This window comes from Bufo bufo, chromosome 3 (assembly GCF_905171765.1).
Source record: "Bufo bufo chromosome 3, aBufBuf1.1, whole genome shotgun sequence".
NCBI classification, from domain to species: Eukaryota; Metazoa; Chordata; class Amphibia; order Anura; family Bufonidae; genus Bufo; species Bufo bufo.
Window position 1 is genome coordinate 94,718,471 of NC_053391.1, and position 18,163 is coordinate 94,736,633.

The following is an 18,163-nucleotide window of genomic DNA, read 5'->3' on the forward strand; positions in this document are numbered from 1 at the left end:
GGGACATCATGTCTCGCTCTATCCACAAACGTTGCACCACAGACTGTCCAGGAGTTGGCAGATGCTTTAGTCTAGGTCTGGGCGGAGATCCCTCAGGAGACCGTCCGCCACCTCATCAGGAGCATGCACAGGCGTTGTAGGGAGGTCATACAGGCACGTGGAGGCCACACACACTACTGAGCCTCATTTTGACTTGTTTTAAGGACATTACATCAAAGTTGGATCAGCCTGTAGTGTGTTTTTCCACTTTAATTTTGAGTGTGACTCCAAATCCAGACCTCCATGGGTTGAAAAATTTGATTTCCATTTTTTAATTTTTGTGTGATTTTGTTGCCAGCACATTCAACTATGTAAAGAACAAAGTATTTCAGAAGAATATTTAATTAATTCAGATCTAGGATGTGTTATTTTTGTATTTTTGAGCAGTGTATATTTTTGCCACTAATATACGCCAAAAGGGGCTTTAGAACATATAACTGCACTGCTGAACGGGAAACATATTTTTATTTTGCCACTAATACACGCCAAAAAGGGCTTTAGAACATACAGCCAGGTCCATAAATATTGGGACATCAATACAATTCTAACATTACACATACCTGGCCATGGAACAGCTGAGAAGCCAATTGTCCCATTACTTTTGGTCCCTTAACAAGTGGGAGGCACATATGCAAACTGCTGTAATTCCTACACTGTTCACCTGATTTGGATGTAAATACCCTCAAATTAAAGCTGACAGTCTGCAGTTAAAGAAACATCTTGTTAGTTTCATTTCAAATCCATTGTGGTGGAGCCAAAAATGTTAGAATTGCGTTGATGTCCCAATATTTATGGACCTGGCTGTATAACTGCACCACTGAACGGCAAATATATTTTTCTTTTGCCACTAATACATGCCAAAAAGAGCTGTAATTTTCGCACTTCACCACACAACGGCTAATAAGCCCTTTTTTCCACTGATACAAGCCAAAAAATGGAAAATGCAAATGTGATCGCACTCTGCATCCAGCATTCTGCCCTGCCTTCATGCTGGATAAGACATTGGTGTACATTTTGGCCAAAGTGTAATAAGCCACTCACCACGTCAAGGTCGCCTCATTTGAGTGGTCCCTAACACTAGTTCCTACCTGTTTATGGGCCATGACAGCCACACAAAGTCCAGGCAATGCAGGTCAGCATGCAAGCCAAGCACACTCTGCTTTTAACCCCGTCCGGTGCCATTACAGCTTTCATCGGATCCAGGGATGCAAGTACCAACATGCACGCTGAGCCCACCATATACTTCTCCTGGAGCCAAATGGCTACTGGTAGGTTCTATATAAGCAGACGGGGTTAAAAGCAGAGTGTGCTTGGCTTGCATGCTGACCTGCATTCCCTGGACATTGTGGGGCTGTCATGGCCCATAAACAGGTAGGAACTAGTGTTAGGGACCACTCAAATGAGGCGACCTTGACGTGGTGAGTGGCTTATTACACTTTGGCCAAAATGTACACCAATGTCTCATCCAGCATGAAGGCAGGGCAGAATGCTGGATGCAGAGTGCGATCACATTTGCATTTTCCGTTTGTATATGTATTTCGCCATAGTGATGTGCACCTACATACAGGTTGTGCTGACTCAATCCCCCACATTTTTTCTTTGTAGTATATATTGGAGGAGTGGCGATCTCCTTGGAGTCATGCACACCTGACCAGTCAATCTGTCCTGAAGGCTGGTTTTAAAGTCAGTATAAAACTGAGTCTGCTTATATAGAACCTACCAGTAGCCATTTGGCTCCAGGAGAAGTATATGGTGGGCTCAGCGTGCATGTTGGTACTTGCATCCCTGGATCCGATGAAAGCTGTAATGGCACCGGACGGGGTTAAAAGCAGAGTGTGCTTGGCTTGCATGCTGACCTGCATTCCCTGGACTTTGTGTGGCTGTCATGGCCCGTAAACAGGTAGGAACTAGTGTTAGGGACCACTTAAATGAGGCGACCTTGACGTGGTGAGTGGCTTATTACACTTTGGCCAAAATGTACACCAATGTCTCATCCAGCATGAAGGCAGGGCAGAATGCTGGATGCAGAGTGCGATCACATTTGCATTTTCCGTTTGTATATGTATTTCGCCATAGTGATGTGCACCTACATACAGGTTGTGCTGACTCAATCCCCCACATTTTTTCTTTGTAGTATATATTGGAGGCGTGGCGATCTCTTTGGAGTCATGCACACCTGACCAGTCAATCTGTCCTGGAGGCTGGTTTTAAAGTCAGTATAAAACTGAGTCTGCTTATATAGAACCTACCAGTAGCCATTTGGCTCCAGGAGAAGTATATGGTGGGCTCAGTGTGCATGTTGGTACTTGCATCCCTGGATCCGATGAAAGCTGTAATGGCACCGGACGGGGTTAAAAGCAGAGTGTGCTTGGCTTGCATGCTGACCTGCATTCCCTGGACTTTGTGTGGCTGTCATAGCCCATAAACAGGTAGGAACTAGTGTTAGGGACCACTCAAATGAGGCGACCTTGACATGTTGAGTGGCTTATTACACTTTGGCCAAAATGTACACCAATGTCTCATCCAGCATGAAGGCAGGGCAGAATGCTGGATGCAGAGTGCGATCACATTTGCATTTTCCGTTTGTATATGTATTTCGCCATAGTGATGTGCACCTACATACAGGTTGTGCTGACTCAATCCCCCACAAGCCAAAAAATGCTTTACAACATATAACTGCACTGCACAAAGGCAAATAAGACGTATAAATATTTCCTTGTAATAAACCCTGTTAATGCCTGTATCAAACAGCACTTGCATCCTAACAAGAACGGTGTGCTGGAATTACAGAGCTGTATAATGGCAATTTGGATCCCCAGTCAGTGCAGCAAGATGTAATAGGATTGTTCCTATTACCCGGGCTGTAACCTCCCCTACTGAGCCCTGTTCTACATAAATGCTGTGGAATGATTCCTCCCTTTCCTTTCCCTACACCTTGAATATTCTTTCCCTGAACTTGTAAATCAGTTTTTTTTTAGCACAATGAAGTTTTTTCTAGCACTGTCCCTAGCGCCCGCTGATGTCTCTCCCTGCACTAAGTATACTGGAAAATGGCAGAATCCAAGATGACTGAGGCTAATTATAGGGCTATGACATCACAGGGCTGGCTGCTGATTGGCTGCATGCATGGCATTATGGGTTATCCCGCCTTCCCAGAGTTCCTTGCTCCATGTCCTCACACATACAGCAGCCATTTTAGGAAAAAATGCGATTCGTTACCATGAAGCGTAAGGAAATTCGGATTCGGTGCGAATCGAATAAAACCAGAAATCCACTTCGTCAACTTCGTTTCGCTCATCTCTAATTATCACATCTCGGGTGCTGGGCGTTTAAGTTGCCACTTCTTCTGTAAAGGATTTTCCAAACCACTAGTTAGAGTCAATGCCCTGTCACAAATCCCAAACCACTTATACCGAGTCACGTTAATGAATCTGTTACAGGACTCCAGCTAATCCCACAAATGAAGCCAACACCTAAGTGAATTATTCATTAGTGTGATTGCATCTGAGAAAGTATAGCAAGTGATATCTTCATCCCGCAATCTTATCCGTAGTATTACTATACCCTTCTTCTGTCCTTTAAACTTCCTGATCTATCCTTGGCACAATGATATAAATATACTGGACACCAGCAAATGCGTCAAATAGTCACACGGGAGGGAATGTAACTGAGCACAGAGGGGGAGATTTATTAATAGTGCTGTATTTTGTGCCAGAATATTTTGTCTCCGCACATTGTTAAATGTGTTGTAAATTGTGAATGAAAGCTAAGTCTAAATTCACATCCGTGTTTAGAAATCTAATAGGCTGTTCCAGCTGAGGGACAACCTGCGGTGATTTTTCGTATCCGGCATAGCAGGATTATGCCGGGAACACCGGATCCTCATTGACTACAATGCGATCCAACAGGGATACAGCTTCCATCCATCAGAAATGTCGGCTTTTGGCCGGACAAAAAGTCCTGCATGCACGACTTTGTGTGAACGTAACCTTAAAGGGATTTTCATAGATAGGTCTTCTGGATAGGTCACCATCAACTGATCAGTGGAGGCCTGACACCCGGGACCCCGCCGATCAGCTGTTTGTAGTATCGTCATGGCCTTCTCTCTGCTCACCAAGCACAGTGCAGTACATTGTATGCCACTCTACAGAGCACTAGTGAGACCTCATCTGGAGTATTGTGTGCAGCACTGGAGACCATATCTCCAGAAGGATATTGATACTTTGGAGAGAGTTCAGAGAAGAGCTACTAAACTAGTACATGGATTGCAGGATAAAACTTACCAGGAAAGATTAAAGGACCTTAACATGTATAGCTTGGAAGAAAGACGAGACAGAGGGGATATGATAGAAACTTTTAGATACATAAAGGGAATCAACAAGGTAAAAGAGGAGAGAATATTTAAAAGAAGAAAAACTGCTACAAGAGGAGATCGTTTTAAATTAGAGGGGCAAAGGTTTAAAGAGTAATATAAGGAAGTATTACTTTACTGAGAGAGTAGTGGATGCATGGAATAGCCTTCCTGCAGAAGTGGTAGCTGCAAATACAGTGAAGGATTTTAAGCATGCATGGGATAAGCATAAGGCCATCCTTCATATAAGATAGGGCCAGGGGCTATCCATAGTACTCAGTATATTGGGCAAACTAGATGGGCCAAATGGTTCTTATCTGCCGACACATTCTATGTTTCTATGTATAGCAGCTGTGCTTGATATCACAGCTCAGCCCCATTCACTTAGGGGCTGAGCTGCGCCTAGGACATGTGACCGATGAACGTGACATCCATTGGCCTGGGGAAAGATGGAGAAGGCCCTGGTGCAACTGAGAACGCCACTGCCTTCTCAAACAGCTTATCGGTATAGGACAGGTCATCAGGTCAAAATCTCAGAAAACCCCTAATTGTGTTGTTAAATGCAAGATTCCAAGATTGTGAAAACCTGTCTGTTTTTTCGTGTGTGTGACAGTCTGTGAAGAAGATGCAAAATAATGTGTCATAGGATGCCTATTACACCACAGGGCTTTATACTAGGAGACTTTTACACCACTTTTTAGATCACCTTGGAGCCAGTACAGTTTCTTTGGGGTTTCGCCATTTTTGGTGCATTTTTAGAGGTGTTTTACACTCTTGAGGTGTCTTTTTTGGGTCAATGGCACTCTTATTTTTATTTAATTGCAGCGTGCTCTGGGTCCTGCTTTTTCCCCCTCATTGTCATAGACCTCAAATGGTTTTTACTGCTGCTTAAAAAAAATGTACAATGTGCAAAGGTGTTTTTCAATGTTTTTTTTTTTTAAGTATTCTTTTTTTACAAAAGTTTTTTTCCCATACTACTTCCAGAAGAAATGACATCACAGGGGAAGGTACTTTCCCCCCAAAATATGCTAGGCATGCAATAAACACCATTACAAAAAATTCCAATTATTAAAACACACTATATGGGCAAAAAGACCTAGAAAATGTTTCTAAAAATGTTCACCGGAGGCATTTTTTGGCCCAAAAAAAGTAGGACTAAACAGGGGGGATTATAATGAGGGCAATAGGGGCTGCAGTCCAGGGCACAAGGCTTCTGGGGGGGGGGGGGTTGGGAATCCATGACATGCCTCATTACAAATTGCTCCTGTTGTGCCAATTTCTTCTCACTCAAACCACATCCTCCAGGCTTCATGCAGGGGTGGAGGAGCAGTGTTGGCAGCCTTCAGAACTCCCAGGCTGCAGTATTAGACATTACAGGTGCTGCCAGCCAAGACAGCTGTAAGGTCTTGCTACTCCCCTCCCCCACCCTCTATCCTAGGGCTCATGCACATGACCGTATTCATTTCTATGGGTCCTCAAAAACAGTGTACAGATGTAATCTGTGTGCTCTACTCATCTGTATGGTAGTTCCACAAATTGGAGAGCATGTCCTATTGTTGTCCGTTTTGTGGTCAAGAAATAAGAATTTATCTTCACCTTTAATGCTGATTACTGTAAAAAGGGGCTAATTTTAGTAAAAAATGATCAACCCCACCAGACAGTGTGCCTGGCATAATAGGGTTGATCATGGTGACAGATGCTTTTTAAGTACACCCTTACTGCAGCATGCCCTTGATTAATTGATCATCTGCAAGTGTGAGCACCTCTATAAAATCAGAAGCTTTGGCAGTTTGCTGGTCTGGAGTATTCAGGCATGTGTTAACACAATGCCAAGCAGGAAAGACATCAGCAGTGATCTTAGAGAAGCAATTGTTGCTGCCCATCAATTTGGGAATGGTTATAAGGCCATTTCCAAACAAATTAAATTCTATGGGGGTCATTTATTAAGAGCGCCGTTTTAGATGCCGGTCTTAATAAGGTCCTGCACTGGCGGTGGATCTGCCGAAGTTATGTAGTGGTGCCGGCTTCTACATAACTTCGGCAGATCCACCGCTGCTTCTAAATCTATGCCAGTTCCCTTGCTGGTGAACATTTAGACCGTTTTCTATACCTTCCCTTTCCCCGCCCACGCTATGCCTACTTTTTAGACCTGATGTGAGTGGGGAAAAGAACCTTTGTGCCACAATCTGCCTAATATAGCCCTTTTCTGTTAGTAAATAACCCCCTATATGTCTACAGAGAAGTTTATTCAAAAGTGGAAAACATTCAAGACAATTACTTCCCAGGAGGGCACATCTCACCAAATTCATCTGAAGTTCAGACTGCGCAGTGCTCAAAGAAACTGCAAAAAACCCAAGAGCTACATCTAAGAGTCTACATGTTAAGATGCAATTAGAGACAGACTGAACAAGTATGGTTTGTTTGGAAGGGTTGCCAGGAGAAAACCTGTTCTTTCTAAAAAAGAAAGTTGCATCTGAACAAACCACAAGACTTCTGGAGCAAAGTGGAGATATTTGTCCATGATGCACAGTGCCACGTCTGGTGAAAACCAAACACACACTAAAAAAGAAGTCACAGCACTCACCGATCTTCATAAAAGCAGTGGTCTTTATTGGCTACAAAGCAGATAAAGATACAGGATAAAGACACACATCCCAGGAGGCCTACGGTCGTTTCACAAGCTCAGACACTTTCTCAAGGCCTAATGGGGGAGGTGCAACCACCCTTTTATCCCCCCACCCTTGATGCATGTATGCAAACAACATGTAAAGTACTAGAAAACATACAGATATAACAATATCATTAAAAACTATTATGCACATATTGCAAAAAGGAGGATCATTTATTTATTTATTTTTCATTTAGACCCTTCTGACCTAAAGCCCCAGTTCGAATAATCCACAGTGCTTTACGCTGGAGTAATTTTGTGTGCCGATCCACACCGCTACTGGGTGCAAACACTCTCTGTAATCCTGCAAACCTTAATGCACATGTACATGGAGAGGATTAGACTGCATTAAGGTTTTCAGAGAGTGTTTACAACATGTGGCCTGATATTGTCCTGTTAAAAAAACGGCCCTGGGCTGCACTACTGGTTCTCAGGGGTAGACTGGAAACTTAAAGTGGGCCTGTAAAAAACTAAAAGTGGCCCCATTTTGTAGTCGGGACCAAATTCACAGAAGGCAGGGCCAACACAAGTACCATATTATGGCACATTATACCACCCCAGCAGAGCCAGATGCCATAGTGCATCACAAAATACTGCCCCAGCAGCAAAAGCACCTCCCCAAAACCTGCCTATTTGTGGTGGCCAGTGCGACTTACCACATTCTTTCCTTCTACTCCAGTTGGCTTAGGGTACAAGTTCAGTTGAATTCAGGAGTCAGGAGGGAAGCGTTAGGTCATTACTTACCATGGATAGTGCCCATAAGGAGGGCTCAGCTGGCCCTCTGGGCATCAGCCCACCCAGAAATTTCCCTGTAGGGTCTATGGCCAGTCTGTCCCTCCTGGTTCCATGACAAAGCAATGTAACGTCGATCTGTTAGTGTACTTGAAATGAAGACTTGAGGGGTCCAGCTACCGTACATTATGCCACCCCACACTATAATCCAAGGAATATGTCTGGGCTGACATTCCATCTTGAAGGCCTCTTCACAGTTTTGCTTACATGGTCTTCAGAAAAATCTCCATCTATTACTGTGTCCAAGACAAAAGCGAGACTCATCGCTGAAAAGGATAGACCTCTATTTCAGCCTCCATTGACATCTTGCTGTGCACCATGATAGCCTTCGAGAGCAGTGGTGTGAGTTCAATGTAACACCTATAACTGGATGTTGCGTGAAGGCCTCTTCACAGTTTTGCTTACATGGTCTCCAGAAAAATCTCCATCTATGGCCTCATGCACACGACCGTTGTGTGCATCCGCGGCCGTTGTTTTTCCGATTTCCGTTTTTTTTCGCGGACCCATTGACTTTCAATGGGTCCGTGGAAAAATCTGAAAATGCACCGTTTGGCTTCCGCGTCCGTGATCCGTTTTTCCAGTCCGTGAAAAAAATATGACCTGTCCTATTTTTTTCACGGACAACGGTTCACGGACCCATTCAAGTCAATGGGTCCGTGAAAAATCACGGATGCACACAAGATAGTCATCTGCGTCCGTGATCCGTGTCCGTTTTTCCTATCATTTTCAATGCAAACTTGACTTAGTTTTTTTTTTCACTTTTCATGTCCGTGGATCCTCCAAAAATCAAGGAAGACCCACGGATGAAAAAACGGACACGGATCACGGAACAACGGAAACCGTTTTTGCGGACCGCAAAAAAAAACGTCCATGTGCATGAGGCCTATTACTGCGTCCAAGACAAAAGCGAGACTCGTCGCTGAAAAGGATAGACCTCTATTGCAGCCTCGATTGACATCTTGCTGTGCACCATGATAGCCTTTGAGAACAGCGGCATGAGTTCAATGTAACACCTATAGCTGGATGTTGTGCAATGTCATGCAAAAGCCATCTGATGGTTTGTGTTCACATTGTTTACTGCCCTAGGCTTGGGATATGACGTCCAATTTCACTTGCAGTACAGAATGGATCACTACTCACCATTCTTCTAATCAGACTATCTGTGCAAAGTTTCTCCTCTGTGTACCTCTTGCTGTCATTCTAGTTTGATCATCTGCAGATTTAGGGACACCTGCTACTTCCTCGATTTGTATAACTTTACGGCCTGCCCTTCTTCAATGTTGAGGACTTTATATGCAAAAGGCTTAGTTCTGGTCCTGTGTCTATGTGGTAAGCTTGGTTCTCTTACTATATCCATGCAGTACGTTTGATTCTGTTACTGAATGTACTAAGTTTGATTCTGCTATTGTATCTATGCACTGTGCTTGGTTCTGTTACAACATGGTCTACTTACCCTAATTATGCACTGAACTTAATTTTGATACTGTACTGTATACTAAGCTTTGATCTGTTACTGCATCTATGTACTAGTCTTAGTTTTAGCACCATATCTATACTTTAAAGAGTAAATAAATGTTTGCTAACCTGTCCCTAATGCCCTATATACAGTTTTTGTAATATCGTTTATTAATGTATTTTGTATTTTTATTACACTTTTCCCTCTCTAACGTGCACGTTTTGCTGTGCGCTTAAAATCTACTTCTCTGTACACTGCTAACTGCTTATTTTTATCAATGGGGCCTCAGAGCAGGGAGTACGGGCAGTAGTGCACATTGCTGCTCCTGCTCGTGCCCCTGGAGGTTTACTAAATGCTGGTTTAGCGCATGGGTACCCTGTAACCATGTACTACGGATTAGCTGAGCGGGCCCCTGCTTCGCTAAGCTAAGAGTCAGCTCTTAGCTTAGCGAAGCGGGCACAGGCTGTAGCCCACTCAGCTAATCCTGGCATAGTACATGGGTACAGGGTACCCATGTGCTAAACCAGCATTTAGTAAACCTCCAGGGGACATGGGCAGGAGCATTGAACACCCTAATCAATGATAGATGAGGTTCCATATTCCATATTTCTCTGATAATATTGAAATGATCATACTTTTAGAAGAGTGGTAATTATTTATAGGGTATTTGATTGCCTCAAACGATTTGCAGCAGAGAGTCGTATTGCCCCCTGTACACATGTGTATGCACTGTTTGTTCTGAAGGTATGCACATGAATGTATACATAATTACTGTGTGTACATTAGCCAGCGTACATAGCTATGTATGTACATAGTATGTAATTATACACATACACACCATCTTAAAATACTGGGTTGGAGAGGGGGGGGGGGGGGGGGGCTGGGGGTCCAGCACCCTCAATCCAACCCTGTGTCCTGTATTGTATATTAATGCTTTTTGTACACATAAGAAAAATGATCAGTGTAGAAAAATTTGCCAAAAGCATTCTTTTACACATATATGACTTAACAGCTATTTCTATAAAGCTTTGGATGAGTAGCAGTGGCATCTGCCTATATCGTAGGAGGACTTTTTAGTGATACAAAAAGGCAGAATATTTTTGTACCGTATAAATATTTGATTAATTATATAATGTAGCTGGCTTGCATATTATACATCATATACTGCACACTATATTATAGAAAGTTGCAAAGTGCAATGTCTCATTTGATTCTTTAGGGCTGCATTACTTTGCTTTCGTTAGTGTAGTAGATTTACAAGCAGTCCTATGTAAAACTACTGACCCATACATTGCGATAAGACAGAGGACATGCTCAGCTCTGCTGCATCAGACATATACAGTACAGTCAGCATATACAGGACTTAGCACCTGACACAGCGTATACAGTAGCAGTAAGCACAGCCAGGCGGTCTATTGATATACAGTGAAAAGATATAAGTTCTTACCCCACTAGATAGGCCAGAATGGAGAGCTGAACTATGCGGAATAAGATCCCCACCTTTTTGTTCTTGGCAATGACATATTTTTCAGTCTTATAGTCAAAGAGTGACAGGAACAAGCCTTTCCATGCGACCTGCCCCATTCTGTCTGCTCACATTGCAGCAGTGAATGAGGCAGAGAAAGGAAGGGAATGCAGCTCTGATTCAGACAGCAGCTCTGAAACACGAGAAAGAGCTCGCTGAACCCTGAGCACACCCAGGACAGCTCAGCGGATAGTGTCAGGGAGATCCTAGGGTCATGGTCAGAACACCCTCTAAGTCCAAACCCTGCAATAAATAATTCATATCATGTTTTATTTATGAACTTTCATTTCTATGCAAATGGTGATGATTCTTGTTCGAGCCATGTCATTTCCCCAATACTTTGTTTTGGAGACCAAATACATTTTAAGAAAGACTTGATCTGGGTGGTCTGTATTAAAAAAAAAACAAAGGTTGTCCAGGAGAGACATTAAAGGGATATTCCGGTTGTTACAAGTTATTCCCAAATTCCAATCCACAGGATAGGGAATAGGGGATAGGGGTCCACCCACTGATTCCCACTAATTACGAGAACAGGGGCCCCATACCCCTCAGAGCCCCCCAAAAGAGCTTCAGGTCGAGCATCTACACTGTAGCTCCAGTCATCTCTACAGGAGTGGTGAAGACAGCCGAGCACAGCGACTGAAATCCTATAGAGATAAATGGAGTGGTGGCTCACATGCCTGACCTGCCACTTTGTTTGTTTAAGAGGTCTCCATGGGGTGTCATGATCAGTGGAGGTTCCAGCAGTAGGACCCCACCAATCTAATAGTTACCCCTATCCTTTAAATAGAAGATAACTTGTAACTACCAGAATACCCTTTTAATGGTCAGTGGGGGTGCAACTGTTGTGATGGTAGAATAAAGTGCTAGGAAAGGGCTCCTGTCAATTCTACTTGGCAATATGGTTGACCTTTGACTATGTGACTTGACATAGGCCAAGCAGAGCTCAGAGGAGACAAAGTGGCCCTTTACAGTATCACCATAGAGATGAGCAAAGTTCTTGAAATTAATTTTATATCCAATTCGTCCCGTTTTTCAAAAAATTTGATTTGTGCCCAACTTGATTCTACCTGAATCAAAAGTGCTCCAATTGCTGTGCAAATTGGTATATGGCACTCTGAGATCACCCAAGACTCGTATTTTTTCTATTTTGTCTTTTTTTTTAAATCTTTTTGTCTTGACCCTACTTTTAAGCTCTTTAACACAATGACAGCAATATCAAATAATGTCAGAGTAACTCTGACGTACAGTACAGACCAAAAGTTTGGACACACCTTCTCATTCAAAGAGTTTTCTTTATTTTCATGACTATGAAGGCATCAAAACTATGAATTAACACATGTGGAATTATATACATAACAAACAAGTGTGAAACAACTGAAAATATGTCATATTCTAGGTTCTTTAAAGTAGCCACCTTTTGCTTTGATTACTGCTTTGCACACTCTTGGCATTCTCTTGATGAGCTTCAAGAGGTAGTCACCTGAAATGGTCTTCCAGCAGTCTTGAAGGAGTTCCCAGAGATGCTTAGCACTTCTTGGCCCTTTTGCCTTCACTCTGCGGTCCAGCTCACCCCAAACCATCTTGATTGGGTTCAGGTCCGGTGACTGTGGAGGCCAGGTCATCTGGTGCAGCACCCCATCACTCTCCTTCATGGTCAAATAGCCCTTACTTTCAACGTTTTCCCAATTTTTCGGCTGACTGACTGACCTTCATTTCTTAAAGTAATGATGGCCACTCGTTTTTCTTTACTTAGCTGCTTTTTTCTTGCCATACTACAAATTCTAACAGTCTATTCAGTAGGACTATCAGCTGTGTATCCACCTGACTTCTCCTCAACGCAACTGATGGTCTCAACCCCATTTATAAGGCAAGAAATCCCACTTATTAAACCTGACAAGGTACACCTGTGAAGTGAAAACCATTTCAGGGGACTACCTCTTGAAGCTCATCAAGAGAATGCCAAGAGTGTGCAAAGCAGTAATCCAAGCAAAAGCTGGCTACTTTGAAGAACCTAGAATATGACATAGTTTCAGTTGTTTCACACTTGTTTGTTATGTATATAATTCCACATGTGTTAATTCATAGTTTTGATGCCTTCAGTGTGAATCTACAATTTTCATAGTCATGAAAATAAAGAAAACTCTTTGAATGAGAAGGTGTGTCCAAACTTTTGGTCTGTACTGTATATAGCTATGGTTGACGGTAAAAACAGCATGTTCAAAAACACTCTGTGCCATTACATTTGTTATGCCTTGTAAAATTTAAAATACTGTATTTTATTGCGTATAAGACTACATTTTAACACATGAAAATCTTCTCAAAAGTCGGGGGTCGTCTTATACGCCGGATGTCGTCTTATATGCCGGTATACGGCGTGCTGAAACTTACTTCCTAGCCGGACTGGAAAAGCTGTCCTTCAGGCAGAGGCGCCCTCAAGCTGAGCCACCGTGCGCTGCATCTCGGCCAGCCGCTCCTGAAGCAGCCCCCTCTCCCTGCTCTCAGTGGTTTTCTCATGCCGGCAGTATCACATTGCGTACTACCACTCAGATCGTCCTGAAAACAGGGAGGGCTGGGCAGACAGGGAGAGCTGACCCACCCAATCCAAGCAGGCTTTGTATGCAGTGTGCACAGAAAATACCGGTACACCGCTTTCCGTGATTGGCTGGTTGTTGTATACTGGGTTGGATTGGCGATTCTGAGGGAAGGCAGGGGGAAGCAGGAGCATCTGCACTTCAGCCAATTCTAATGTTGGAACGGCAGATCTCTAATGAAGTTTGGTGTGCATCTTATCTGTGGTGAAAAAACAGAGTCTATCTGGGGAGCAGATACATGTGGTGGTGAATACAGTACAGCACCAGTATCTGTACATACAGTACAGCACCAGTATCTGTACATACAGTACAGCACCAGTATCTGTACATACAGTACAGCACCAGTATCTGTACATACAGTACAGCACCAGTATCTGTACATACAGTACAGCACCAGTATCTGTACATACAGTACAGCACCAGTATCTGTACCGGCTTTTACAGTACAGCACCAGTATCTGTACCGGTTCATACAGGACAGCACCAGTATCTGTACCGGTTCATACAGTACAGCACCAGTATCTGTACCGGTTCATACAGGACAGCACCAGTATCTGTACCGGTTCATACAGTACAGCACCAGTATCTGTACCGGTTCATACAGTACAGCACCAGTATCTTTACATACAGTACAGCACCAGTATCTGTACCGGTTCATACAGTGCAGCACCAGTATCTGTACCGGTTCACACAGGACAGCACCAGTATCTGTACCGGTTCATACAGTACAGCACCAGTATCTGTACCGGTTCATACAGTACAGCACCAGTATCTGTACCGGTTCATACAGAACAGCACCTGTATCTGTACCGGTTCATACAGGACAGCACCAGTATCTGTACCGGTTCATACAGTACAGCACCAGTATCTGTACCGGTTCATACAGTACAGCACCAGTATCTGTACCGGTTCATACAGTACAGCACCAGTATCTGTACCGGTTCATACAGTACAGCACCAGTATCTGTACCGGTTCATACAGTACAGCACCAGTATCTGTACCGGTTCATACAGTACAGCACCAGTACATACAGTACAGTATACAAATGGCTAACAGTCAAGACCCCATCATGGCTCTACCAGCAAGAAGAAAGAAATATGAAGCCAGTTTCAAACTTAAAGTTGTAAACTTTGCCATGGAACATAATAACTGCGCTGCTGCAAGACAATATGGAGTAACAGAAAAGATGGTTCGGGACTGGAAAGCAAATGGAAAAGCATTAAAGAGTATGCCAAGGGGTAAGTGTGCATTAAGAAGAGGCACCCCTCATTGTCCAGAACCCAAAAAAATATAGCAGACCTGGTGAATGAGCATCGCCAAAACGGTTATGTAGTTACACGAAATAAAATACGCTTGTTTGCACTTCAGTGGCCAAATCTAACCCAGATCACAGCAACAGATTTAACGCCACTGTATCCTGGTGTACTGGATTCTTGGAAAGGCACAATATGGTACTGAGGCAAAAGACGAAAATTGCACAACAATTACCTGCAGATCTTGATGCCAAAGTAAATAGCGTTGGAGGGGTAGTCTTATACGCCGAGTATAGCCCAAACCCTATATTTTAACTGGAAAAGTTGGGGGTCATCTTATACGCACAGTCGTCTTATACGCCGGAAAATACGGTAGTCCAAAAATTGTCCCTCATTGGGGGCTGATGGTGTTTTTAATCAACAACTACAAACGAATGCGACCTCACAGCACACGTTGACGTTAACTAAATTAGTGAACTAACATATGGTCCTACAGGACCTAACTACGTCTTGTTTCATGCGCTGTTGTGTTATTATAAAACATCACTTTTATTTGTAAATTCCCTTAAAACCATAATGTAAATTAGTGCTCATTAAACAGTGACAGATTAAAACTATCTTTAGCTCTTTATGCCGCTGCTGTTAGTATTGCTTCACAGCAGTTGGATTGTATCAGTGACAACTTTAGCTTATTATCTCGGCTTGTAGTTTCCTTGTTTCTATTTCTACAGTATATTAGCTTTAATTTGCTCCTAATTTTGGAACTCCCTCACTGCCACTGAGTCTATAAACACACACACACATACACCTTGCATGCCGACATGTTTTGCCGGACACCCAGCGTCTTCAGGGGATCGTGCAGGAATGTGTGTTGGGGGCGGGGACCATCTTTTAAAAGTTCGTATCATGATGATGTAATTATGACTGCCTATAGTGTGGTTTCTAGGCATCCGTCTCACCCCTTTTGCCACACCTCCCTCGTTCCGGTAGGTTCACGCGCATTAGGAGTTACCAATCTCGCGATGTGTCACACAAGTTTGCGCATGCGTGCCGACTTAGAAGAAAAGACTCTCCCGACATTAGGTATTCTATGAGGGACTGCGCATATTCTATCTGATCACCAAGGATCATTCGTTTTTGCTGTAAATATTGGATATTTGTGTCTATATAATTTATATCCCTATCTTGCTCTTTCCTTAGGTATATGTCAAAAATGGAATCCTGCAAATTATTCCACAAGCTTCATTCATCCATGGGTCCCTCTGATCACAGGGAAAAAGGCTCATCCATCTCCATGGTACAGTAGGTGTTATCATCTTTTCACTGTGTTTTATTTTGTCATATTTTCTTTTCTTTTTTTCTTTTTCTTTTCATTTTGTCACTTATTATTACGATGGTCCCTTATCTGTCCATATTAGTTATGAATAATGAGTTTTCTCTATTGTGTTTATTTTATTTTATACTCTATTGTAAATTAGAGAAGTGCTGCTACATTATCTTACAGAAATGAAGAAAAGGTGAAACCTTCATTTATTCCAGTTGGTGACAGAGATTTTAGGCGATAAATCCATTTGATCTCCTGTTCTACTCTCTTGTCAATGTCTCCCTGTCTAGGGCCTGCCTTTACTTTCTGTATCTCCCAATTTTAAGGCCCGAGGGACTGCTTCTATGATATTTATTTATATGTTTTGACAGGGGTGTTTCTTCATTGGTGTTCAGGTTACTAAGATGTTTGGAAATCCTTCTTCTCAATTCTTGAGTTGTCTTCCCAACATAAATTTTGGTACATTCGCATTGGATCACATATACTACTCCAGTTGTTTTACAGTTAATATTGTCCCTTATGGTATACCGTAGGTCTTCCCATTAGGGGACATATATTTACAAAAGATGCACCCCCCACAGGGAAATGAACCCTGTTTTGATAACCAGGTTTTTGTGCACTTTTTCCTCTGAAAATGACTGTGTACCATAATCTCTTTTAGGTTTTCACCCCTCCTGTATGTTATTGATGGATTAATAGGTACCACTTCTCTGAGATCTTTGTCCGCCCTCAGGATATGCCAGTGTCTTTTAAGAATTCTGTATACTCTTTGGTATTGTAAATCATAGGTTTCTATGCAGCGTATTGTTTTTTTTTTTCATTTTTCGTCTTTCCTCTGAAATAGACTATCTCTATCTGTGTTTTTTGCTCTGTTATAGGCTTTATATAGAGTCTTTTTAGGATAGCCTCTGGCTAGAAACCTTTGATACAATAGCCTACTTTCCTCCTCAAAAGCTGACTCATTGGTACTATTTCTTTTTTGCTCTTAGATATTGGCCTACTGGTATACCTCTTTTAAGAGGCTGTGGGTGAAAACTCTCCCAATGGAGAAATCTGTTGGTTGCAGTTGACTTTCTATATACCTCAGTGGTTACACTGCCATCAGATCCCAGATTTATTGTTAAATCGAGAAAATTCAAACTTGTTTTCTGGATCTCTGCTGTAAATGATAGGCCTATGTCATTTCTGTTGAGGTTATCAGTTAACTCAACAAAATCCGATTCCGTGCCGTCCCAAAAAATTTAAATTTCATCTATCTACCTTCCCCAGTATAAAATGTGATCAGTGTACAATGAGTTGTGCTCAGTGAAAACATATTTATCTTCCCACCACCCTAAAAAATAAATTAGCGAAACTTGGTGTTTTAACACACATTGTATTATTGGAAAAACAGTGTCTTATTCTCAACAAACGTTCCAAAAATTATGCCTTATAAGGGGCAGATGCTTGTTCCTGTTTATACATGTTGTGGTAATGTGTACAGTGCTGGAAGGCGTGTATATCACACCCAGATACCTCAGCTGGGTGAGATTACTAAAATCCAGAAAGCTGCAGTGGTTTCAGCAAAGTGTAGTTTGCTGAGACAGTTTTGTCTAGATTTTGTTCTGGGCTGGATTTTATTTGAACTGGTGAATAGGTTTGGTAGTGGGATCTGCCATTTCGCACCCTTTCAGGACATGTATTGCTTTTAGCTGAGGATATCGCATCTGAGGCCTGCTGTTGTAATCATGGAGGGATAAAACAACCCTCTGTGTATGACTGAGAGAGAATTTGGAAAAGGAAGCCGGCAGAGGCTCTGTGTGGCACACAATGCTATGTGAAAGCCTGAAGTTTGGAGGGCCCAGCAACGCCTGCAGAAAGAGGGTCGCACGGTCAGAGTTAGGAGGACTTCTGAACCATAATCCCCCAAAGGTACTGGTGTGGTCACAGCCAGGATGCTGCTGGACCGTGTGGCTGAGAAGCCAGATGGTACCCTGTGTGTGTACTGTGCTCTATAGGGTGAGGTAGAGACGACCTATGTATTAGGTAGTGCCTAGACTGGCAGGTGTTCATTTCATTATGTTTATGTTTGTGCAGGTGCTGAAGTGCCACAATAAAGCACCATTTGGACTTGAACCCCGTTGTTAGAGGAGAATTCTGTGATTGCGACCCCCTGTGAGA

General features: G+C 42.8%; 1 protein-coding gene across 3 annotated transcripts in view; it reads right to left on the bottom strand.

The window, feature by feature from the left end:
- The window catches only part of P2RX5 (purinergic receptor P2X 5), a 95,851-nt gene extending 84,913 nt beyond the window's left edge, over positions 1-10,938 (bottom strand). For 2 of the 3 annotated variants that reach the window (XM_040423350.1, XM_040423352.1), the window contains exon 1: positions 10,754-10,938. In XM_040423350.1, the coding sequence (XP_040279284.1) occupies positions 10,754-10,890 (137 nt within the window). In that variant the 5' untranslated portion in view covers positions 10,891-10,938. The remainder of the gene's footprint in view (positions 1-10,753) is intronic. The other variant, XM_040423353.1, reaches the window with a different exon arrangement.
- Between the last annotated feature and the right edge of the window lie 7,225 nt (positions 10,939-18,163).